At 41.3% G+C, this 26,536-nt stretch overlaps 1 protein-coding gene and 1 long non-coding RNA gene across 5 annotated transcripts; one reads left to right on the forward strand and one right to left on the reverse strand.

Moving 5' to 3' along the window:
• Positions 1–4,433: 4,433 nt before the first annotated feature.
• On the forward strand, positions 4,434–20,409 carry LOC129697959 (uncharacterized). Of its 4 annotated transcripts, none has more exons than XR_008723592.1 (4): positions 4,434–5,229; positions 10,085–10,128; positions 14,330–14,479; positions 15,413–20,409. It is a non-coding gene; the product is annotated as an uncharacterized LOC129697959 (long non-coding RNA). The 4 variants fall into 4 exon arrangements; XR_008723591.1 differs by having other exon boundaries at positions 14,369–14,479; XR_008723590.1 differs by lacking the exon at positions 10,085–10,128.
• Positions 20,410–21,417: 1,008 nt separating this feature from the next.
• LOC129697960 (uncharacterized) lies at positions 21,418–23,885 on the reverse strand. The gene is made up of 3 exons (XM_055636720.1): positions 23,530–23,885; positions 22,853–23,172; positions 21,418–22,767 (listed from the first exon to the last, which is right to left on the reverse strand). Exons 2-3 carry the CDS (start codon positions 23,070–23,072, stop codon positions 21,479–21,481), a joined length of 1,509 nt encoding a protein of 502 aa, XP_055492695.1. The 5' UTR covers positions 23,073–23,172; positions 23,530–23,885; the 3' UTR covers positions 21,418–21,478.
• Positions 23,886–26,536: the final 2,651 nt, after the last annotated feature.

Consider the following 26,536-nt stretch of genomic DNA (forward strand, 5'->3'; position numbering starts at 1 on the left):
GGGAGGTGACCAAGAACCCGATCGTCACTCAGACAGAGCTACAGAGTTCCTCTGTGGAGATGGGAGAACCTTTCAGAAGGATAACTTTATCGGCAGCACTTCACCAATCAGGCCTTTATGGTAGTGGCCAGACTGAAGCCACTCCACAGTAAAAGGTACATGACAGCCCGCTTGGAGTTTGCCAAAGGGCATGAGAAACAAGATTCCCTGGTCTGATGAAACCAAGATTGAACTCTTTGGCCTGAATGCCAAACGTCATGTCTGGAGGAAACCAGGCTCCGCACATCACCTGGCCAAGACCATATCTACGGTGAAGCATGGTAGTGGCAGCATCACGCTGTGGGGATGTTTTTCAGTGGCAGGAACTGGGAAACTAGTCAGGATCGAGAGAAAGATGAACGGAGCAAAGTATAGAGAGATCCTTGATGCAAATCTGCTCCAGAGAGTTCTGGACCTCAGGCTGTGGCGGAGGTTCACCTTCCAACAGGACAATGACCCAAAGCATCCAGCCATGACAATGCAGGAGTTGCTTCATGGCAAGTCTGTGAATGTCCTTGAGTGGCCCAGCCAGAGCCCAGACTTGAACCCGATTGAACAACTCTGGAGGGACCTGAAAATAGCCGTGCATCGACGCTCCCCGTCCAACCTGACAGAGCTTGAGAGGATCTGCAGAGAAGAATGGGAGAAATTACCCAAATATAGGTGTGCCAAGCTTGTAGCATCATACCCAAGAAGATTTGAGGCTGTAATCGCTGCCTAAGGTGCCTCAACAAAGGGGTCTGAATACTTATGTAAATTTGATATTTCAGTTATTTCTTTTTAATTACTTTGCAAAATTTTCTAAACACCTGTTTTCACTTATATTATTATGGGGTATTGTGTGTAGATTGATGGTAAAAAAAAAAGAATTTAATCCATTTTAGAACAAGGCTGCAATGTAGCAAAATGTGGAAAAAGTGAAGGGGTCTGAATACTTTCTGAATGCACTGTAGTTGTTTGAAAAACTGTCATCTTTGCTAGTTATCATGATCTAATTTCCAACCCGAAAAACATTGCACTATCCCATGTCTTCTCTTGCAATGAGATCACCTTTCACTCAGCTTCAAGTTCCTCTTTCTGTTTATTATTTTCTGGTTTTGCATCAGATTTCCATGCAGTAATGCATTACAATAATAACAAGTATGTACTAATGTTATCTTTATTGCATATAGGTAGAGATTTATCATGTTGGGTTCCGTGTTAGGTGGTCTCCAACTATATCTTTCAATGGAACTGCCTTGATTAATTATTGCAAAAGCATTAAGGATGTACATTAGTGAATTATACAAACTCGCCTTGAGAGCATGTTTGGTGCAAATTCTATTTTTGTTACAGTCTGGAATTCTAATAGGTTATGAAATAGTACATTTAAAAAAAGCAGTGAGCATGAAGCGTAACTGGATCTAGCATCAGTTGGGTTTAAATAGCTGTTTTGTTTTCAGTGTTATCAGGGAGATGGCAACAGAAATGTGACACACCAGCTTTGTTGATTAATTTTAATGCTATGGATGATGAATAAAAATAACATTGGATATACTGTGCTTTTGAATCAGGCTATTCATACTTTCAGAGTATTGAAACCTATAGGAAAACAAAACATCTTCCCTTTAGTGCTCAGGAGCAGATTTAAACTATAGATAGACTTCATGCCTCAGGCACATTGGATAAACAAGTGCTGATACAGTACACAGCCAATTCTTCAATGTCAGCACACTTGATACAAGTGCCTGCACATTCTACCTTGCTAAACCTGTATTTCCGGATCTAATCAGAAGAGTCTACAGCAGTAGATTCATTTTTTCAACAGGTGCTGTAGGTTAACTTCCCACAATTTAACAGCCTTTCAGTTCGTGAGAAAAAGTAATAACATTTGACCTTTCTTTAAGCCTCAAATGCTTCTGTCTCATTTAATGCCGTCAATGGCATTCACTGTCTTGGTGATGAATACATCCAGACATACCAGGTACTTTTGTTTGGTGCATTCTCCTGCAGGTATCCTAGCCAGTAGTTATCCTTCAAATACCATCTTTAAAATATGATCTGGTCATTATCTCACTGCAGCTTGAGGGAGTTGGTTGTCTATAAATTATGTCCACATCTTTAAAAGCTCTGTTTTGACTATACACATGGGTACTGTGTTAAAAGTGCAGTCTATAAAAGAATAAAGCTCTTTGTTTGACCTGTGTACCCATCATAAATGTTTGATGTGTCTTGGCAACAAAACACTAAAACAGTTTCTTTACTCACAATAAGCTCCTATGTAAAAGCAGTAAACACATTTCAAAAGTAATGAATTGGCCCCAGAGGGCTATGGAATACTTAGACACACTGGAAAGGTAGAGTTAGAGTGTTTGGTTTATAGTTTTTTTTTTAATTTTGTCCAGACATTTCATTCACCTAGATCTTTTTAAGGAATGTTCTGAAAAGATATTATGTTATGCCCACATCCTAATGATTTTTGAATCCTTATAATGGTAAGTAAATCAATATAAATAAATATATGAAAGGAACTGCAGATGCTGGTGTACACCAAAGATAAACACAAAATGCTGGAGTAACTCATTGGTCAGGCAGCATCTCTGTAGAAAAGGAATAGATGACTTTTTGGGTCAAGACCCTTCTTCAGTCTGAGGAGAGGGAAACTAGAGGTATGAAAAGGTACCGAACAGATCAGAGCTGGTACTGATGACTAAAGAGCCCACAACGGTCCATTGTTGGCTGTGGAGGAGGTGACAATGAGGGGATACATAGAAACATAGATAGAAACATAGAAATTAGGTGCAGGAGTAGGAGTGCACAATGGTCCATTGTTGGGTGTGTGGAGCTGGTACTGATGACTAAAGAGCCCACAACGGTCCATTGTTGGCTGTGGAGGAGGTGACAATGAGGGGATACGAATGGTAAAACTAACTGGATGACTAGCGTGAGGGAGGGACAGAGAGGGAATGCAAGGGTTACTTGAAATTAAAGAACTTAGATGTCTTTTAACTTGCTTATCAATGTTGAATTCACCATGTCACCTTTCTACTCTCTGGAGGTAACAGAGTCTGGCAGCACAGTCTTAATGATACACTGTTCCAGGATTACTCAACACTAGATGCATCCCTGATGTTAAGAGGGTGTGTTGGATCTTTGTAGTTCAAATTGGTCCAGATAACAGGAACTGAGTTCAAGCGACAACTCAATTGGTCCAATGAGGGAGCAAAAACATATTTCCAAGAACGGAATAACCAATGCAAAGAAGAGATAATTCTAAATTTGAACAGGTAGGTTTTTTTTAAAAGAAGCCCTGTGAAAATAAAAATATCCCATGCAAATGTCAGTAAAACCGTTTTGATTTAATGCAATATCCAGCACCATATATTGGCATCAACTAAATCACCCAAGACAATATATAATCAGCACCTGTTGGACGCAGCCCAACTAAGAATGGTTACAAATTGATAAAAACCCCCCTAAGGAAGTGGGGTGATGAAAGAAGCAGCTGTGAGTGCAGGTCCCACCTAGGTCACCCAGGCTGATGCAATGGCACAATATACCAATGGATCTCCACATTGCTGGAGACGCAGTCCTTCAGAAGCAAGTTCAGACCGAGGCTGGTCCTTTCATGGGATATAAATGTTCCACCTTTTTATTGACGATGAGCCTGGCCCACAAGCATCCCTCATCCGAGAGCACAAACACAAACCACTTGGTCATTTTTACACTGCTATCTGTAAGATCTACTGTGTATAAAATGGGTTGCCATGTTTCCATTATTACAACATTGACAACGCTTCAATCGTGTTTAGATGTGATGATATACATCAGTAGATTATGAAAAGGATTTTTATTCTTTAAAACCCCTAAATGCAAGCTCTATTAAAATAATTTATATGATTGAAGAATCACCTATGAAAACAAGCAGATCACTTTTATTGCATTGAGATATTAATCTCTTAATGGCTCAACAGTAGAGTTGCTGCCATCAGAGACCAGGGTTTGATCCTGATAATGGATGGTCTGTATAGATTTTGTACGTTCTCCCTGTGACCATGTGGGTTTTCTCCAGATCCTCTGGTTTCCTCCCACACGCCAAAATGGTAAAAATTGTAAATTGTCCCTATTGTGTAGGATAATGCTAGAGTACGGGGTTATCGCTGGTCAGCATGGACTCAGCGGGGCAAAAGGCTTGTTTCCACGCTGTATCTCTAATGTCCAAAGTAAAGTCTAAAGTAAATGTCATGAAGTTTGTTATGAAGTTACTCTTAAAAATCAACTATACTTGTGATGCCTAGTTGTGTGTTCAAATTGGACTGTGGTTCAATCTGCTCTGCCACAGAATAAACAAATCTCACAGCATTCTGTTACCACAATCAACAGAAGTAATGATTTATCTTTAATGTAAAAGGAGACAAGGTTATTTATGCACTTTCAGCAGCATATTGTTCTTCTCTCTGATTGCTCAGAATAGCAATGATTAAGGAGAATGGTCAGAACCTGCCTGTCTGATGATTTTTTTTTTTACCAGTAAGTGAAAAAAGGACTTTCCAACCCAAACCAGTTGTACAATACCCACATTTGTGGATGTGACTCACTCATAAATCTTGAACCGAATCCAGCCTGGGCCGCATGGTGGAGTTGTGGTAGAGTTGCTGCCTTACAGTGTTTATGGTACCAGAGACCCGGGTTCGATCCTGGCTACGGGTGCATGTCTGTACAGAGTTTGTATGTTCTCCCTGTAACCGCGTGGGTTTTCTCAGAGAACTTCGGTTTCCTCACGCATTCCAAAGACATACAGGTTTGTAGGTTAATTGGCTGGTGTATATATAAAAATTGTCCCTAGTCTAGGATAATATTAATGTGCAGGGATCGCTGGTCAGTGCAGACTCGATGGGCAAAGGGCCTGTTTCCGCTCTGTACCTCTAAACTAAACTAAACAAAAGTAAAAAACTAAATCAAACTAAGTATGCACAGTTGTGTGGACTTGCAGGATGGGAGACGGGATTATTGCTGAAATCTGTATGGAACATAGTAATAACGACATTTTACATTCATGAAACGCCAGCTGAGAACTTCACCCTCACACATCTGAGCCAGAATGTTAAGGGTTAAATTTCCGCTGTAGGAACCAGAGTACAAAACTTGATGTTGGTGGTTTATGGCAGTACTGAGAGGATGCTGCACTGTGGATGAGGCCAACTTAAAAAGGTGATGTTAACTGAGGGCACCCCACCTGAATCTATTGCAGTGTGGTTTTAAACGTGAGTACCTTCTGAGCGATGAGAGAGGGGATGATTGTGCTGTAGTTGTCCTTGATTATGTGGCTGCATAGTTCTGCAATTTCTTGTGGTCTTGTTGTGTGAAATGTTGTTATAGTACCTGTTTCAATTCTGGCTGCTCATTCTATATACCCTCTATTCTCTGTGTGAAAATGTTTACCCTACAGGTTTCTATTACTGCTTTCACACATTGCCATCTATGCAATCTGTTTTGAGATATGACCTAAAATAACCTTTAAAAGTTTATTGATAGGAATGGTTTTATTATAAGGCTGCAGGCAAATTGGCTAGTGTATCTCCTATGTTATAATGTTTAGTGCACTTGAAATGTACTTAATTTTCTTCCCCCTTCCCATTACTATTGTCTCCTTCTTTCCTCCCCTCCTGTACCCTCAATCCCCTTCCGTTGCTCCCATTCCTTCTCTTCCCTCCATTTCCCAGCTGTTCCTATCCTCTCTCATCTCCTCATCTACTCCTCCCCTCACCTGCCAACCTGCCCTCCCTTTCCCCTGCCCTTTAATTCCCCTGTCTTCATTTCAGTGATACACTGTTATGCCGATGAGGATTTTGTAAAGTGATCGTTGGAATGTGACCTAAACTGACAACTTTCTGATTCAAACACAAAAGTGCTAGTGACTAAGCCACAATAAACAAAGTATTATTATTTAACTGTTCTAATAGACAATAGACAATAGGTGCAGGAGTAGGCCATTCGGCCCTTCAAGTCAGAACCGCCATTTAATGTGCTTGGCTGATCATACCCAATCAGTACCCCTTTCCTGCCTTCTCCCCATTACCCCTAGATAGCACTATTTTTAAGAGCCCTATCTAGCTCTCTCTTGAAAGCATCCAGAGAACCTGCCTCCACCACCCTCTGAGGCAGAGAATTCCACAGACTCTCAACTCGCTGTGAGAAAAAGTGTTTCCTCGTCTCCATTCTAAATGGGTTACTCCTTATTCTTAAACTGTGGCCCCTGGTTCTGGACTCCCCCAACATCAGGAACATGTTTCCTGTCTCTAGCGTGTCCAAACCCTTAACAATCTTATATGTTTCAATAAGATATCCTCTCATCCTTCTAAACACCAGAGTGTACAAGCCCAGCCGCTCCATTCTCTCGGCATATGACAGTCCCGCCATCCTAGGAATTAACCTTGTAAACCTACGCTGCACTCCCTCAATAGCAAGAATGTCCTTCCTCAAATTAGGGGACCAAAACTGCACACAATACTCCAGGTGTGGTCTCACTAGTGCTCTGTACAACTGCAGAAGAACGTCTTTGCTCCTATATCCGACTCCTCTTGTTATAAAGGCCAACATGCCATTCACTTTCTTCACTGCCTGCTGTACCTGCTTATTTTCATCGGCTGATGAACAAGGATCCCCAGATCCCGTTGTACTTTGTATTTTCCCAACTTGACGCCATTTAGATAGTAATCTGCCTTCCTGCTTTTGCTACCAGTGGATAACCTCACATTTATCCGCATTAAACTTCATCTGCCATGCATCTGCCCACTCCCCCAGCCTGTCCAAGTCACCCTGCATTTTCATAGCATCCTCCTCACAGTTCACACTGCCACCCAGCTGTGTCATCTGCAAATTTGCTAAGGTTACTTTGAATCCCTTCATCCAAATCATTGATGTATATTGTAAATAACTGCAGTCCCAGCACCGAGCCTTGTGGTACCCCACTAGTCATAGCATGCCATTCTGAAAGGGTCTCGTTAATCCCTACTCTTTGTTTCCTGTCTGCCAACCAATTTTCTATCCATGTCAGCACTCTACCCCCATTACCATGTGCCCTAATTTTGTCCACTAATCTCCTATGTGGGACTTTATCAAATGCTTTCTGAAAGTCCAGGTACACTGCATCCACTGGCTCTCCCTTGTCCATTTTCCTAGTTACATCTTCAAAATTTGCAGAAGATTAGTCAAGCATGATTTCCCCTTCGTAAATCCATAATATTCTTGAGCCACTGACATTTGTAAACAGCATTGTCATATTAGACGGAAGATAGACACAAAATGCAGGAATATCTCAGCGGGACAGGCAGCATCTCTGGATAGAAGGAATGGGTGACGTTTTTGATCGAGACCCTTCTTCAGACTGTCAGGGGAGAGGGAAATACAGAGATAAGGAAGTGTAAGGTGTGACTCTCTCATTTGTCATATCATACTAAGTTTGCATCTTCTGTTGTGCTGCAGCAAGTTAGAATTTCATTGTTCTATCTGGGACATATGACAATAAAACACTCTTGACTTGAAACCATGACAAAGGTAAATGTAGAATAGATCGTTGTTCGCTAGGAGAAGGTAATAACAAAGCAAACAGAGATAAAATGTAAGCGAGGACGGTCAGAGATAAAATGTGAACAAGTTATTGGGCAATAATTATGGATGATTTTCTTTTAACATTTTTGTCCTCCATTCTAAGAGAATGCCTAAATAATATTACTTCATGTTAGTTGCTGCAGCTTTTCTATATCATCTCACTGTTGACTATCTTCAAAATAGAACCCTTTGTGATTATGTTTTTTGCATCAATTTATGTTTATCTAAATTTCCTTGTGAAGTTTTGTATTCCTTTTATTTAACTCAACGCCATCATATTAATCAGATGAATCCAAATTGATTTCCAAACATCCATGGTAGACAGAAATGCTGGAGAAACTCAGTGGGTGAGGCAGCAGATATGGAGCGAAGGAATAGGTGACGTTTCGGGTCCCACCCTGCTTCCTGTAAGATCTCTGTCCCCTACTAATTCCTCCGTCTATGACGCATCTGCACCCAGGATGAGGTGTTCCAATCCGGGACATCAGAGATGTCTTCATTCTTTAGGGAACAGGGGTTCCCCTCTTCGACTATGAATGAGGCTCTCACCAGGGTTTCCTCTATATCCCGTAGCTCCGCTCTCACTCCCCATCCCCCACTCATAACAAGGACAGTCCCCCTTGTCCTCACCTTCCACCCCACCAGCTGTCACATACAACAGATAATCCTCCGACATTTTTGCCACCTCCAAAGGGATCCCACTACCGGCCACATCTTCCCATCTCGTCCCCTTTCGGCTTTCCGCAGAGACCACTCCCTCCGTAACTCCTTGGTCAATTTGTCACTTCCCACCTTAACCACCCCCTCCCCTGGTACTTTCCATTGCAACCGCAGGAAATGCTACACATAATAATAATAATAATAATAATAATAATAATAATAATAATAATAATAATAATAATAATAATAATAATAATAATAAATACTTTATTGATCCCCTCAGGGAAATTCAGATGTCCAGAAGCCCCCAACCAACAAACCCACAGATTCAAAACGAACGCAGACAGAAAATACATAGAATACACTGTGGACACTACCTGAGAGCAATAAATACTTAAAAAGACCAATAATTAACAATTAAAAATTAAAAATTGCAAGAATGCATCCCCCTTCAGCCTAGCGGTCCGAATTATAAAATCTAATGGCTGCAGGCGTGAAGGATCTCCTGAATCGCTCCGTTCTACAGGGCAGGGAGAGGAGCCGGTTGTTGTTCCGAGTGCTCTTTTGACTCTCCAGAATTACATGGAGGGGATGCCCGGGGTTTTTCAGGATGACCTGCACCTTGTGCCTCATACGCCTCTCAAGCACATTCATCCCAGAGTCTACTCTCCCCTCCAGCACTGAGCTAGCTCGTTTAACCAGTTTGACCAGCTTCGTTGTTGTTATTTTTTGCACTAATGCTGTTGCCCCAGCAGACAACCGCGTAGAAAATAACACTTGCAACCACAGTGTTGTAAAACATGTGCAGCATATCACCACACACATTGAAGGATTTGAGCCTTCTGAGGAAAAAGAGTCTGCTCTGGCCTTTTTTGTAGAGGGAGTCACTTGTTGCTTTACTTGCCCCCTCAACTACATCCAAGGACCCAATCAGTCTTTCCAGGTGAGGCAGAGATTCACCTGCACCTCCTCCAACCTCACCTATTGCATCCGCTGATCTAAGTGTCAACTGCTCTACATCGGTGAGACCAAGCGCAGGCTTGGCGATCACTTCGCCCAACACCTCCGCACAGATCGCATTAACCAACCTGATCTCGCATGGCTCAGCACTTCAACTCCCCCTCCCATTCCGAATCTGACATTTCTGTCCTGGGCCTCCTCCATGGCCAGAGTGAGTCCCACCGTAAATTGGAGGAGCAGCACCTCATATTTTGCTTGGGTAGTTTACACCCCATCAGTATGAACATTGACCTCTAATTTCAGGGAGTCCTTGCTTTCCCCCTCCTTCCCCTCCCCTTCCCAGCTCTCACGCAGCCTACTGTCTGCGCCTCTTCCGTTCTTCCCCCCCCCCCCACATCAGTCTGAAGAAGGGTCTCAACCCGAAACATCACCTATTCCTTCGCTCAATAGATGCTGCCTCACCCGCTCAGTTTCTCCAGCATTTTTGTCCACCTTCGATTTTTCCAGCATCTGTAGTTCTTTCCAAACATCCATGGGTCAGACTATTCTAACTTTCCTTTTGCATTGACAGATTTGCCTCCAAGGATGACATGTTTGTTCAGTGATGCCATACCTTGAGATTGTATTTTTACGAGTGTGTTTATGAGTTCTTTTTTTAAAAGTTCAGCTGCCACTGTGGTGGTTACACAAAGCTCAGTTATTATTAGTTACCATTAGTTTATTATTGTTATGTGCTCTGCCATGAATGGGGGGAAAAAAATTGAAGTACAACGGATAATGCAAAAATAAAAATAACCAGAGTGCGATATATAATGTTACTGCTTTACACTTGCAGCTACAGAAAAAGTTCACATCAAAAAGTGCATGGGCCACAATGAGGTAGGTTGGGAGATCGGGGCACTTAGCTTATGAGAGAGATCGGCCTGTAGTCTGATAACAGTGGGGAAGAAGCTGTTCCTGAATCAATTATGAAGTGGTTTTAAACTTTAGTACCTTCTGTCCAGTAAGAAAGGGAAGAGTTGTCCTTGATTATGTGGCTGCGTATTTCTGCGATCTGCAATTTTTTGTGGTCTTGTGTGTAATTTTGTTATAGTACCTCCTCTAGCTGCTCATTCCATAGCCCCACTACTCCCTGTGATAAAAAGTTTATACTTCAGGAAACTATTATTGCTTTCACACACTGCCATCTATTTAACCAATATAGCTGCACCACCACAACAAAGTGTACAAACAAAACCAAAAGAAAGCTTTACTCTCCCTCCATCTGGATGCAGTTGTTTGGCCACAAGCTATCAAAATAGTGCTTTAGCAACAGTTACTTATCTGCTCACATTCGTAATGTAACCTTATTGAAGCTCAAACTAACTATAAAATGAACACAAAATTCAGAGAACTCCAATGACATCCATCGTTGACAAACCAGCACCCTAACTTGAAAGTATTCAATGATCACTTTAGATTAGCATGGTAGGTGTTCTATCATGTTGTTGAACATTGAATGTAACCGAGCAAAATTGGAAAGTCGGGCTGAGGTGAAGTCTGGAGATGCCATCAGTAGCATAAAATCAGTGTCACACACTAATTGGTGTAATGATTCCGCTGCCTTGCACATTGATGATGGATGTTAAGTGCGTGTACACCAACCCCCTTACAGAATGGGGCTTACAGAGTATTGTGTTCAGTTCTAGGCACCATGTTATTGGAAAGATGTTGTCAAGCTGGAAAGGGTGCAGAGAAGATTTTCATGAAGATATTGCCAGGACTTGAGGGCCTGAGCCATAGGGAGAGGTTAAGCTGGCTCGGGTTCTATTCCTTGGAGCACAAGAGGATGAGGGTTGATCTTATAGAGGTGTATAAAATCATGAGAGGAATAGATCAGCTAAACGCATAATCTTTTACCCAGAGTAGGGGAATCGAGAACCCGAGGACAAAGGTTTAAGGTAAGGGGGAAAAGATTTAACAGGAACATGAGGAGTAACTTTTTCACACAAAGGATGGTGGGTGCATGGAACAAACTGCTGGGGGAAGTACTTGAGGCAGGTGCTATCGCAATGCGTGAGGAACATTAAATAGGATAGGTAAGAGGGATATGAGCCAAACGCAGGCAGATGGGACCATGGAAATTCAGAGTCCAGCAGAGGAGGACAAAGGGCTTCATTAGGAAAGGGAAAATAGATTATGAAAGAAAAATGGCAGGGAACATAAAAACTGACTGCAAAAGTGTTCATAGATATGTGAAGAGAAAAAGATTAGTTAAAACAAATGTAGGTCCCTTGCAGTCAGAAACAGGTGAATTGAACATGAGGAAGAAGGACATAGCAGACCAATTGAATAACTACTTTGGTTTTGTCTTCACTAAGGAAGACATAAATAATCTGCCGAGGGTCAAATGAGATGGAGGAACTGAGTGAAATCCAGGTTAGCCGGGAAGTGGTGTTAGGTAAATTGAATGGATTAAAGGCCGATAAATCTCCAGGGCCAGATAGGCTGCATCCCAGAATACTGCAGGAAGTAGCCCACATATAGTGGATGCATTAGTGATCATTTTTCAAAACTCTTTAAATTCTGGAGTAGTTCCTGAGGATTGGAGGGTAACCCCATTTTTTAAAAAGGGAGGGAGAGAGAAAACGGGGAATTATAGACCAGTTAGTCTAACATCGGTAATGGGGAAAATGCTAGAGTTAGTTATTAAAGATGGGATAGCAGCACATTTGGAAAGTGGTGAAATCATTGGACAAAGTCAGCATAGATTTATGAAAGGTAAATTATGTCTGATGAATCTTATAGAATTTTTCGATGATGTAACTAGTAGAGTGGATAAGTTGAATGTGTTATATCTGGACTTTCAGAAGGCTTTCGACAAGGTCCCACATAAGAGATTAGTATGCAAACTTAAAGCACACTGTATAGGGGGTTCAGTATTGATATGGATAGAGAACTGGCTGGCAGACAGGAAGCAAAGAGTAGGAATAAACAGGTCCTTTTCAGAATGGCAGGCAGTGACTAGTGGGGTACCGCAAGGTTCAATGTTGGGACCCCAGCTATTTACAATATATATTAATGATTTGGACGAGGGAATTGAATGCAACATCTCCAAGTTTACGGATGACACGAAGCTGGGGGGCAGTGTTAGCTGTGAGGTGGATGCTAGGAGGCTGCAAGATGACTTGGATAGGTTGGGTGAGTGGGCAAATGCATGACAGATGCAGTATAATGTGGATAAATGTGAGCTTATCCACTTTTGTGGCAAGAACAGGAAAGTAGACTATTATCTGAGTGGTGGCCAATTAGGAAAAGGGGAGATGCAACGAGACCTGGGTGTCATGGTACACCAGTCATTGAAAGTGGGCATGCAGGTGCAGCAGGCAGTGAAGAAAGCGAATGGTATGTTAGCATTCATAGCAAAATGATTTGAGTATAGGAGCAGGGAGGTTCTACTGCAGTTGTACAGGGCCTTGGTGAGACCACATTTGGAGTATTGTGTACAGTTTTGGTCTCCTAATCTGAGGAAAGACATTCTTGCCATAGAGGGAGTACAGAGAAGGTTCACCAGACTGATTCCTGGGATGGCAGGACTTTCATATGAAGAAGAAAGACTGGATAGACGCGGCTTGTACTCGCTAGAATTTAGAAGATTAAGGGGGGATCTTAAAGAAACTTACAAAATTCTTAAGCGGTTGGACAGGCTAGATGCAGGAAGATTGTTCCCGATGTTGGGGAAGTCCAGAACAAGGGGTCCCAGTTTAAGGATAAGGGGGAAGTCTTTTAGGACCGAGATGAGTGAAACATTTTTCACACAGAGAGTGGTGAATCTCTGGAATTATCTGCCACTGAAGGTAGTTGAGGCCAGTTCATTGGCTATATTTAAGAGGGGGTTAGATGTGACCCTTGTGGCTAAAGGGATCAGGGGTTATGGAGAGAAGGCAGGTACAGGATACTGAGTTGGATGATCAGCCATGATCGTATTGAATGGCGGTGCAGGCTCAAAGGGTCGAATGGCCTCTACTCCTGCACATATTTTCTATGTTTCTATGTTTCTATGATTCTATGTTTCTATGAATGCTCCAAATTGGAGATTTATCGCTTTATCGTTGGGAATGATAACTTAATTTAGTTTGGTTAGGTGCTTCCTGAATAGCCTGAGACATGAACTAGTAAATGGTTCTTTTGTTTTAGTAAACTGTAAAGGTGGTATTCTCTTTGGCAGTCAACAGATGAGTATCACAGTTACTGAAATCTGAAATGTTGTTTAGTGCCACATTGAGCGAGAGGCAGCTTTATTAACATGCAATATAATTGCTTGTACTGAGATGGATCTGCTGAAACAGGCCTGTATGTGTATGCTCCTGTATCTGTTTCCAGCGTGACATGCAGTTTGTCTTTTTTGATTAATATCTTCTGTTTTTATGTGCCAATAATTTATTCTGATTTTCTCTTTCGAACCATATTCAACATTCCATCTGAAATGGAGCAAATTAGGGCTTGTCTTGTGAGTCAGGAGAACTATTAACATCATCCTTTGAAATCAGTTGCATCAAGAGCTGATTTGTTTGTGTAATATCTTAGCCAGACACTTGCAAGGTCTCCGTTTCCACATAACTCCTTGTGTAAATTATTGGTTAGGTTCTTCTAAATCAGTGGCTATCTAGTTACTCTATCTCAGGCTATAGTTTAAATGACTTGCATGACCAATAGTGCAATCAATTATACCATTATAAATCACAGGAATGGAAAAATACATGAATCAGTAAAACACAATAGCACCTTACACTTTCCTCTGGTCATCTTTATTCAGGATTTAATTCTCCAAATATTTGCAAATAGTTTTATTGCCATTCTGGTACTTGAGATGAAGGTAAGCTGTTGGAATCCATCATTTGCCTGCTAAGAAACCCATTTGTGAACAGTTCTGGCCAATTGACTTACTGAATTATGAGGTACATTGAAATTTATGGTAGTGCGGATAACTTATTGGAATAGTTTTTACTTGTGTGAAACAATCAATTACTTTTCAACTCAATTAATTGCATTCCTGTCTTAGTAAGAGTCTAAAGTAAATATATTCTGTCTTCTTTTTTAGAAAGGCCAGTTATCAAGGGCAATAGATTTAGCATAATAGTGCTGAAGACCTGTGTCCAAGTATGACCTGCACATCCCTGGGTGTTCCAAAGCTGGCAAACTGCTCAGTTGCCAAAAGAACAGACCATTGCTTTGCACCACTTCAAACACGGTAAGTTGTCTTATGGGCCTATCCCACAGGCAATTTTTTCGGCGACTGTCATAGTTGTAGCAGGTCGCCGAAAAAACGGCGACTGGACCCCCTACAACTATGTTTATTTAATTCTTTATTTCGAACAGAATAAAATAATAAAAAGCAAGTGTGAAACAGCATACAAAAAACAAAACAAGAATATTTATAAAGTGTCATAAACAATATCTATAAATAAATGAAATCGTATGTGTCCGAAAAGGAGCAGGAAGAAGCCAAAGCTTATTAATTCCCACCCCTTATTCAACTGCTTATAATTATCTTATACAAATTTAGCAGCTACATGTACACCAGCAGCTATATGTACACCAAATTATTTACATTTATACACTAATCAAATATTTACAAAGCAATACAAAAAAGAGAGGAAAAAAGAAAAAAGAAAAGAAAAACCCCTCATATGCTATACAGTATCTTAGTCATATATACAACCATCACCCTATAATCACCCTTCCTAATACAATCAGCATAACAAATATCCCTCACAATCACCTATCCTCATCCCAATATCCTTTTAAAAAAGTGTTTTTGTACATCTTTTTAAACTGAATTATGTTTGTGCTAAGTTTTATCTCCTGTTCCAGACCATTCCACTAATTCACACCCCCAGATTGCTATGCACATACTTTTAAGAGTTGTTCTGACATTGAGTTTTTTTTAATTATGTTCCCCTCTCAAATTATACCCACCCTGTCTTTCCATAAACAGTTTTTGTATATTTCTTGGAAGTAAATTATTTCTTGCTTTGTACATGATTTGCGCAGTCTTAAATTAACCAGATCGGTTAATTTCAGTGTATGTGACTTTAAGAGTAATAAATTGGCATGTTCAAGATATCCAATGTTATTGATAATTCTTATTGCTCTTTTTTTTTTTAAACAACCTACCACCTAGTCAACGTCAAGCTACGGCAAGCTATCGACAACCGGTGACCCATTAGGACGTCCACCTACGACCACATCTATGCAGCTCAGAACATCACAAAATCAAACCTCCCTTCCACTGACTCCATTTATACCTCGTGTTGCTTCGGCAAGGCCACCAGCAAACTCAAGGATGAATTACACCCTGGCCACTCCCTCTTCGCCTTTTTCCCATCGGGCAAAAGGTATAGGTGTGAAAACGCATTCTACCACAACTAAAGAGCAGTTCTGAGCTACTCTCTACCTCATCAGAGACCCTCAAACTATCTTTGATCGGACTTTACTGGCTTTATCTTGCACTAAGCGTAATTCATATTGTTTTCTTTATCATATATCTGTACACTGTGGATAGTTCGATTGTAATCATGTATTGTCCTTCCGCTGGCTGGTTAGCATGCAACAGTCAGCTTTACACGCGACACTAAACTATATGCAGAATATTTGACGATTCCACCTACAGCCAATATATCTACTTCTATATATGACTACTTGATAATTTTCAAGATGGCGGCGCTGACTTAACAGCTGCGGCCCACCTGCAGTCCGTCTGTTTTTTTTCTTTCTTTCTGTTCCTTTGTCATGTTTTAGTTAATTTTGTTTTATTAAGTTGGGTATGTGTGTGGGTCGGGTGGGAGAAACATGTTTGGTCTCTTCCTTCGGGGGATGCGACTTTTTTTCTGTCGAGGCCTAATGGCGGAGCTGGCGGCCTCGGAGCTGTGGCGGCGGCAGCAGCAGCGGAGACCCGACTCAGCCCCGGAGCTGTAGCGGCGGCAGCAGCAGCAGCAGCGGTAGCGGAAACCCGACTCGGCCCCGAAGCTGTGGCGGAGGCAGCAGCAGCGGAGACCCGACTCGGCCTCAGAGCTGTGGCTGTGGCGGCAGCGGCGGCGGCAGCAGCAGTGGCAACGGGGACCTGACTCGGCCCCGGAACTGTGGCTGCGGCAGCGACCACCACCCGCCGAGTTTGAACCGGCCCGTTCGCGGAGCATGGTTGAGCTGCAGGATTTACCATTTACCATCACCCGGTGGGGTCACAACATCTGGAGCCTGGATCGCCTCGGCGCAGAGAGAGAACAAAGAGGGAAGAGACAGAGACTTTAAGATTTTGCCTTCCACCACAGTGAGGAGGTGTTTGGTGAACTCACTGTGGTGGATGTTAAATTTGTGTTGATTGTGTGTTTTTGTCATTTTTTATTATATGTATGACTGCAGGGAAATGAAATTTCGTTCAGACCGAAAGGTCTGAATGACAATAAACAAATCTAATCTAATCTAATCTAATTCTTGCATAAAAACAGTGAATTTATAACTTGGCTCTAATTCAATGGACAATCATTTTGGACTTAAGTCTGATTATCTTACTTCCGGAATGGGTGATTAGTATGGTAAGTGAAATGTCAATCAAACAGGCTCCTTTGTCCTTTGTTGTTTTTAGCACTGTGCATATCCAGGCAAGTAGAGGCATTAGGTCACACTCCTTCCTTGTGCCCTGCAGATACTGGAAAGGTATTGGGGTGATTACAGGTGAGTCATTTACTACAGGATACCCAGCCTCTGACCTGCTGTTGAAGCCACACTAATTATGTGTCCAGCCCAATTAAATCTCTGGACAATAGTAACTCACAGGATATTGATAGTGTTTGGCACATTAATGGTAACAGCACTGAATAGCACAGTTAGATAGTTAGTGTTCCTCTTGTTTGGCGATGGTCATTTCGTTCAGTTTAGTTTAGTGTATTGTCACGTACCAAGGTACAGTGAAAAGCTTTTGTTGCGTGCTAACCAGTCAGTGGAAATACGATACATGATTACAATCGAGCCATCCACAGTGTACATGATATGGACCAAACATGGTAGATGGGACTAGTGTAGGTATAGGTGGGGCATCTTGGCTGGCATGGGCAAGTTGGGCCAAAGGGCCTGTTTCTATGCTATATGACTCTCTGACCTAAATATTCTGGCACATCTGAGGCACAAGTATTATTTTACACTTATCAGTCCATGCCTGAATATTGTCTAGGTTTAGCTGCGTGCAGGCATAGACTACCTCTTTCGCTGAGAAGTTGTAAATTAAATTGAACATTGTGCAATCAACAACAAGGATTGCCACAACTGACTTTATGATGAAGAAAGGTCAGCGAAGAAATAAATGAAGATGGTCAGGACCATGACATGGCACAAGTGCAAATCTTCATCAATGTTCAGGTATTTGGCTGATTAAGCACCAATAATTATAATAATCTTCCCTTACACGAGGGTGGACTCCAACACTTGATGTTACTGGATTATTAGAAAACCAAAACAACGTTATTTGTCGACAGAATGCTTGTAAGGTCAACCTCTTTGAAACCTAATTCATACCCAAATGCTCAGGGGATCTGATCAGTTAATTCAACAGTTCAATGCTGCCATTTTCTGAATTAACATTGCTGCGCTATCTCCTTGGCAGCCTAACACTTATTAAACTGATCAAGCCATTCTCTAAAGATAGACACAAAGCTGGAGTAACTCAGTGGGTCACACAGAATCTCTGGAGAAAAGGAATCGGTAATGTTTCAGGTCGAGACCCTTCTTTAGACCAGCATCTGCCATTCCTTCCTACACAAGCTATTCTCAAAGATGGATTTTAGCTATGATGAAATACTGAACAGACAAAGATTGCATTCAAATTGAAGAGCAGAAATTGAAGGGTGATTTAGTTCATGGGTTATAACATTTTGTCTCTGTGTAGGATTATGGTGAGGTGATGGTTTGGAGGGACCTCATAGCCTAGAAAGAGGCCAAAAATCTGGTGATACAGGTTGAAAACAATGGATTGAAAGTTCAGAGGGAAGTTGAGGAGTAACAATGTTATTAAGAGGAATAGGGTTCAAGAGTTAAGAGTCAAGAGTTATTTGTCATATGTACCAGAACAATGAGATCCTTACTTACTACAGCTATACAAGCACACCAACAATAAAAAAAACCATTAAATTATCAGTTATTCTAAGTAAAACAGACCATGATATCATCACAACTATAGTAGTACATAGTCCGTGGCAGTTCAATGCAGGATGGTTCAAGAACCTGATAGTTGATGGGAAGAAGAAGCTGTTCTTGAGCCAGGAGGTAATGACTGCTGGAACATGGCACAGGGAGAATCCTATTAAACAATTATTTGTGAATGCACTTGAGGCAAACAATAAAGTTACAAACCAAAAGCTGGCTCTCAAGTTCTTCTGCCTACCATGAATGATAGTTTGAATGACCTACTTCTTTGCTGAGAATTTCACTGACTCTGTCACTCCCTACAGAAATTCAACCATTCTTGGTTACATTGCTAGTATTTATTTCAAGAAGGGTTGTATAAAAAAAATGTAAGGTGCAGGTAAGGCCGCATTTGGAATATTGTGAGCAATTTTTGGCACCATATCTGAGGAAGGATGTGCTGGCTCTGGAATGGGTCCAGAGGAGGTTTACTAAAATTATCCCACGAATTAGTAGGTTAACTTATGATGAGCATTTGACAGCACTGGGCCTGTGCTCGCTGGAGTTCAGAAAAATGAGGGGGCACCTCATTGAAACATACAGAATAGTGAAAGGCTTGGATAGAGTAGATGTGGAGATGATTTTTCCACTGGTGGGGGAGTCTAGGACTAGAGGTTACAGCCTCAGAATTTAAGGACTTTCTTTTAGGAAGTAGATTAGGAGAAATGTATTTAGTCATAGGAGGGTGAATCTGTGGAATTTGCTACAGAAGGTTGTGGAGGCCAAATCAGTGGCTATTTTTAAGGCAGAGATAGATAGATTCTTGATTAGTGCAGGTGTCAGAGGTTATGGGGAAAAGGAAGGAGAATGGGGTTAGGAGGGAGAGATAGATCAGCCAATGGCGGAATAGACTTGATGGGCCGAATGGCCTAATTCTATTTCTATCACTTATGACCTATGACCATTCATTTAAATTGGCAAAGGCGAGCGGATCTAGGAAATGAAGATAAAATACAGAGGCATGAAAATCTGAAATAAATCCCCAAAATGCTGAAAACACTCAACTGGTGAGACAGCAGGCTACTGAGTTAACACTTTAGGTTAAATGCCTCATTACGGCATCATCTGTTTATATTTTGGATCTGAGAAATGTTTTGACTGTTTACAGACAGATTAAAGAATCAAACTAGTATTTTTAGCCCGCCAGTTTTTTTAATAATCCACTAAAGCCACATTTAAACTGATTCTAATTGCCACTTTAGTCTCCTCCTGTTTCCCAAAATTAAATTAAAATGGATTGTATCATTCTGCAAGGAACAGCACCTGCAGTTATTTTAACATGATTGCAGCCTTTCTTTGCCACACCACACCTGAGCATAAACATCAAAGGCAACCAACTCTAGCCAAAATAAAACAGTTTCATAATTTCTCAGTCTAAATCAATTTACCTAACCATTAAATAATTCCACTGGCATTGAAAAAAGGATCAGTTCACATCTTGCACTGTCCTGTGTGCTTACAGATGTGGAGCAAGTCAGTCCTTGAACATTTTGTTTGGGCAGCAAATATCATATTTTCTATGCATAGCTAGCACGATTTCACTTTCCGCATCAGGTTCGGGTTTTTGGCAAAGATTTGATTTTGCAAAACTAAAATCAATACATATAGTCGTATATAATTTAAACAAGAGGACATGACTTCAGAATTAAGGGACAGAAGTTTAGGGGTAACATGAGGGGGAACTTCTTTACTCAGAGAGTGGTGGCGGTGTGGAATGAGCTTCCAGTGGAAGTGGTGGAGGCAGGTTCGTTGGTATCATTTAAAAATAAATTGGATAGGCATATGGATGAGAAGGGAATGGAGGGTTATGGTATGAGTGCAGGCAGGTGGGACTAAGGGAAAAAAAGTTGTGGCGGCACGGACTTGTAGGGCCGAGATGGCCTGTTTCCGTGCTGTAATTGTTATATGGTTATATGTTATATGTTATAATTGGTTGTGAAGTTAATCCATACATACATACATACATACATATAATATATATATTATTGTGTTGCTACTATATGGTTTATGTATTATAGGGTGATTTCACTAAAGGTCACTGGAGCGTGGATCCGCACCCACGTGACCAAAATTCTCCGGTGGAGGACACATACGGGTCCCTGTACATGTTAGTGGATGGGAAAAGTCGCATTTTCCCACCCGTTAAAAACATAGAAAACGGCGAGGTTGAGAGCTGCAATTTTCTGTGCCAGTCGGGGTGACTGTGAGGCACAGCTACCTAGATTTACAGGGAAAAAAAAATATTGCAAGTGAGGTAAATTCAAGAGGGAACTGAAGGTGCCTATCCACCGGAAGTCAGGAGCCGACAATTGCCGAAGATATTTAAAGGTCCAAAATAGCGGGAAATATCGCGTTTTCCCGCTGAATTTCATCAAAAGTAAGGCATTATATACTTTTTTATCTTTATTCATTTGTTAGATGAGAATTTTTAAAAGTGAAAAATCACTCATTAAAAGTTCAAAATCGGCCATGGTTCTCAGGTTGGTTTTAACATGCAAAATCAAAACGCCTCTGAAGCTGCATTTACCATTTAAATAATGATAAACTATCAATGCATTTTTAAATAAATTTCACTCAGATGCAAGCTAAGGAATGTGATAATTATCAGCTGTCAGTTGGACAAAATTAGGACATTTTATTATTTGCCAAAATATATTTCTCAATGTTTCTTGTTTAAAGCCTGCACATTCTTTTTTTTAAAGTTTTCTGCTGAAAATGTTTATGTTAAATACAAAGTCTCTCATTTGTATGCCACGTTTACCTTGCACTGTTTACAGCCACGTAATGGGCTTTTTTTTTTGTCACTTTAAAACACAACAGTCACTTTGTGAAACAGTTATATTTAAGTCTAATGTTAAAGATTGTGAAGTGCACTTTTGACACAATGTTTGTTATTTAATGGTTCGCCAAATACTAGCAGTTTCATACTTAATAAATGCTTATGAGCCAAGAAACTGTTGAAAGTTTTTATTGTTCGTATTTGCACAACATGCTAAAGTACAATTGTCTGCATCTACTGTGACATTATGGAGTCATTTAAGTTAAAAAGTGCACAACAGACCCTTACAATTTTATCAATTTTGGGTACTTGATTTTCAGAGTTGGTAATCATGTACTCCAATGGCACAGTATGACTTAGAAATGGGAATTTTTGCCTGACCCCACCAATGACACGCTCTACATGAATGCGTAAATTAGCTATTTCACGAGTTTTTTCAACATCCAGCGCAGATAGTTGTGCTTTCCCTCTTACAAATGCAGGGATTTCTGCTTGACACCCGTGAAATCCTGCAGCATCTTTTATGTCAAAACCGCGATCAGCTAAAATGACATCTCCAGGGAGCAGGTTGTCAAAAAATTGAGATGAAAGTGTAATTGTTTTATCTGTGCCTCTGCCCCCCCATGCTGCAGATAGAAATGAAATAGCACCACATGGTGTAATACCTATCAAGAATTTGATGGTGTTATGGTGCTTATAGTTAGACCAAGTCTGTGCGCGCGCCTCTAAACTCGTAGGTCTATCACAAAATATTTCAAAGCAATCTATGATCACTGCCACACGCTTTCCAAATGTCCGCCGAAATTGCATGGGCATGGTTTTCCACAGAACATCTCTTTCAGGCCAAATGATTAACTTGGATAAGCCATGAAGGGCATCAATCCCACTAGTGAATACACGCGATATTGTGGCATTACTAACAAGGAATCGATATGCAAGATCCTCATGAGGCACTGCAAGTCGCAGCTTCATCAAGACGATCAGCAACTGCTGAAAATGTGTTAGTGAACGTCTTTTGGTGAGCTTGTCCTTAACATAATCGTAGATCAGCATCAAAACTGCAAATGTTGGTAAACCTGTGTAGAACCTAACCTTTTTGTCATCCTTGGAAAGGCTTTCTTGTGTTAACTTAATTTTGGCTGCTTCTTGTCTAGCTTTGGTGAGCTCTTTATTTTTTTGGTATAGTTGTGCTTCCAGTACTGTTATGTCTACTCCACACATGTCTGTTTGTGTTGATGTGTCCATTGTCTCTTTGACTGGTGTTTGTGTTTCTATGTCAAGTTGACGGTGTACTTCCAGCACCGGTTCAAAGTTCTCATAATCATCAGCCTGCTCAGCATCAACTTGCAGAGCTACAGATGCTTGAGCTGCAACAACATCTGCTTTAATACTCTCTCTTCTTGTTGCACGTGCATGGCGTTCTTGTGCACGTTGTATACCCTGCTCATTGTCGTCGCCGCGTCCCATATTCACAGTGGGTGCCCAATCAGGATTGTTTACATCATCCCATGCTGCAGGCTTGTCTGTTATTAAATGATAAAGAAATAAGTTGTTTGGGTGATTTTTATATAACAAATGAATAAAGATAAAACTTCAATAATGACTTACTTTTGATGAAATGCAGCGAGCAAACGCGATAAGTCCCAATTTTTTCTATCTTCATATCTCCACGGCCAATGTTTGCTAACCACTTCCGCTGCTGTTGCCCCTTCAGTTCCCTCTTGTGTTTACCTTCTTCTTTCCTTACCTTTGGAACTCTAAAGTAAGATAACTGTGTCTCACGGTTACCGCGACTGCCACAGTTATTTACAGCGCAAAAAAGGACCATTTTAGCTGTTTTAAACGGGTGCAAAAGTGCGCAATGTCTATCCTGCTCACAGTGGGTGCCCAACCAGGATTGTAGACATCATTCCATGCTGCAGGCTTGTCTGTTATTAGATGATAAAGAAAGTAATACATAAGTTGTTTGGGTGAATGTGCAGGCTTTAAACAAGAAACATTGAGAAATATATTTTGGCAAATAATAAAATGTCCTAATTTTGTCCAACTGACAGCTGATAATTATCACATTCCTTAGCTTGCATCTGAGTGAAATTTATTTAAAAATGCATTGATAGTTTATCATTATTTAAATGGTAAATGCAGCTTCAGAGGCGTTTTGATTTTGCATGTTAAAACCAACCTGAGAACCATGGCCGATTTTGAACTTTTAATGAGTGATTTTTCACTTTTAAAAATTCTCATCTAACAAATGAATAAAGATAAAAAAGTATATAATGCCTTACTTTTGATGAAATTCAGCGGGAAAACGCGATATTTCCCGCTATTTTGGACCTTTAAATATCTTCGGCAATTGTCGGCTCCTGACTTCCGGTGGATAGGCACCTTCAGTTCCCTCTTGAATTTACCTCACTTGCAATATTTTTTTTCCCTGTAAATCTAGGTAGTGTGCCTCACAGTCACCCCGACTGGCACAGAAAATTGCAGCTCTCAACCTCGCCGTTTTCTATGTTTTTAACGGGTGGGAAAATGCGACTTTTCCCATCCACTAACATGTACAGGGACCCGTATGTGTCCTCCACCGGAGAATTTTGGTCACGTGGGTGCGGATCCACGCTCCAGTGACCTTTAGTGAAATCACCCTATACCTGTATGTAAGCAGCTCTGTTTCACACTTCACTGATGCTGGCTGACCTGCAGACACAGGTCAGTGTGTGGCACGGTAGTGTGTGGCAGCGATGGATCTGATGCCTTACAGCGACAGATATTCAGGTTCCATCCTCACAATGATGCTGTCCATATGGAGTTTGTACGTTCTCCCAGTGACCGCGTGGGTTTTCTCCGGGTGCTCCGGTTTCCTCCCACATTCACAAAGAAAAGAATGGATTGAATTACATTCACTGGAATTTAGAAGGATGATAGAGGATCTTATAGAAACATGTAAAATTATTAAGGGATTGGACAGGCTAGATGCAGGAAAAATGTTCCCGATGTTGGGAGAGCCCAAAACCAGGGGTCACAGTTTAAGAATAAGGGGTAGGCCATTTCGGACTGAGATGAGGACATACTTTTTCACCCAGAGTGTTGTGAATCTGTGGAATTCGCTGCCACAGAAGGCAGTGGAGGCCAATTCACTGGATGTATTCAAGAGTGAGTTAGATATAGCTCTTAGGGCTAACGGAATCAAGGGATATGGGGAGAAAACAGGAACGGGGTACTGATTTTGGATGATCAGCCATAATCATATTGAATGGCGGTGCTGGCTCAAAAGGCCAAATGGCCTACACCTCCACCTATTTTCTATGTTTCTATTCCAAAGACATGCAGGTTTGTAGGTTGATTGGCTTGTGTAAATTTTCCCGACTGTGTAGGATAGAACTGTTGTATGGGTGATTGCTGGTCGGCGAGGACTCGATGGGCAAAACGGCCTGATTCCATGCTGAATCTCTAAATAAAACAAAACTAAACTGAGAGAATGGAGCAGCTGGGCTTGTACACTCTGGAGTTTAGAAGGATGAGAGGAGATCTCATTGAAACATACAAGATTATTAAGGGTTTAGACACGCTAGAAGCAGGAAACATGTTCCCGATTTTGGGGGAGTCCAGAACCAGGAGCCACAGTTTAAGAATAAGGAGTAAGCCATTTAGAACAGAGACGAGGAAACACTTTTTCTCACAGAGTGGTGAGTCTGTGGAATTCTCTGCCTCAGAGGGCGGTGGAGGCGGGCTCTCTGGATGCTTTCAATAGAGAGCTAGATAGGGCTCTTAAAAATAGTGGAGACAGGGGATATGGGGAGAAGGCAGGAACGGGGTACTGATTGGGGATGATCAGCCATGATCACATTGAATGGCGGTGCTGGCTCGAAGGGCCGAATGGCCTACTCCTGCACCTATTGTCTATTGTCTATTGTCCATTGTCTATAAACATCCCCAGCATTTCTTCTTATTTCAGATTTCCATCGTCTATAGCTTGCTGCTTTTCTTTGGCAATTGAAAATCACTCTTCTATATTTACAATTACTTCTCTTGCTGGAAACTGTATTCAGAAAGCTGTTGCTTTGATATATTGTGGTGAGGTCATATTTTACTTGCACACGATTTACCTGGTAAGATTGAACTTGTGTGAACATGTCACAGGTTGACTGGTATGTAAGGATTAGAGGTATTGAAATGAAGTGGAAAAGTACCAAAAGGTGTGCTTGAAACATTACCTCAGCTGAAAACCATTGGCCCTTGTTCAAATAACTTGATGTATCTGTCTGGTAATCTATGATCTTTTGCACGCAATCAACCTGTGACTCGTACCCAAAGTTGCACACATGCATCTTCTAGCTTTCTCGTAGTACATTAGTTGGTGGCAATTGTTTTTGCTCTCATTCCATTAGCTATAGAATTCACTGGGTTCACCCTGTCTCCAACTTTCGGCTCTACAATCCTTTCTACTACTATGCCCCTGTTTTATGTTCATCAATATCTTAAATTACATAACCTCTGAATGCACAGTGGCTTCATAGAAACATAGAAACATAGAAACATAGAAACATAGAAAATAGGTGCAGGAGTAGACCATTCGGCCCTTCAAGCCTGCACCGCCATTCAATATGATCATGGCTGATCATCCAACTCAGTATCCTGTACCTGCCTTCTCTCCATACCCCCTGATCCCTTTAGCCACAAGGGCCACATCTAACTCCCTCTTAAATATAGCCAATGAACTGGCCTCAACTACCTTCTGTGGCAGAGAATTCCAGAGATTCACCACTCTCTGTGTGAAAAAATGTTTTTCTCATCTCGGTCCTAAAAGACTTCCCCTTTATCCTTAAACTGTGACCCCTTGTCCTGGACTTCCCCAACATCGGGAACAATCTTCCTGCATCTAGCCTGTCCAACCCCTTAAGAATTTTGTAAGTTTCTATAAGATCCCCCCTCAATCTTCTAAATTCTAGTGAGTACAAGCCGAGTCTATCCAGTCTTTCTTCATATGAAAGTCCTGATATCCCATGAATCAGTCTAGTGAACCTTCTCTGTACTCCCTCTATGGCAAGAATGTCTTTCCTCAGATTAGGAGACCAAAACTGTACGCAATACTCCAGGTGCGGTCTCACCAAGAGCCTGTACAACTGCAGTAGAACCTCCCTGCTCCATTTTGCTTTAAATGTTATTTTGTTCAGCCAGCAATTCCTGATTGCTTCCACCAAAGATATTTCTTTCAGTGCATTTCCTACCCTGCTTTCTTCACTTGGGACTCACTCTAGAAGTTTGCAGTTGCAGATGATTGAATTTGGGATAGCA

The sequence above is a fragment of the Leucoraja erinacea genome, chromosome 6, assembly GCF_028641065.1.
Source record: "Leucoraja erinacea ecotype New England chromosome 6, Leri_hhj_1, whole genome shotgun sequence".
Lineage (NCBI taxonomy): Eukaryota > Metazoa > Chordata > Chondrichthyes > Rajiformes > Rajidae > Leucoraja > Leucoraja erinaceus.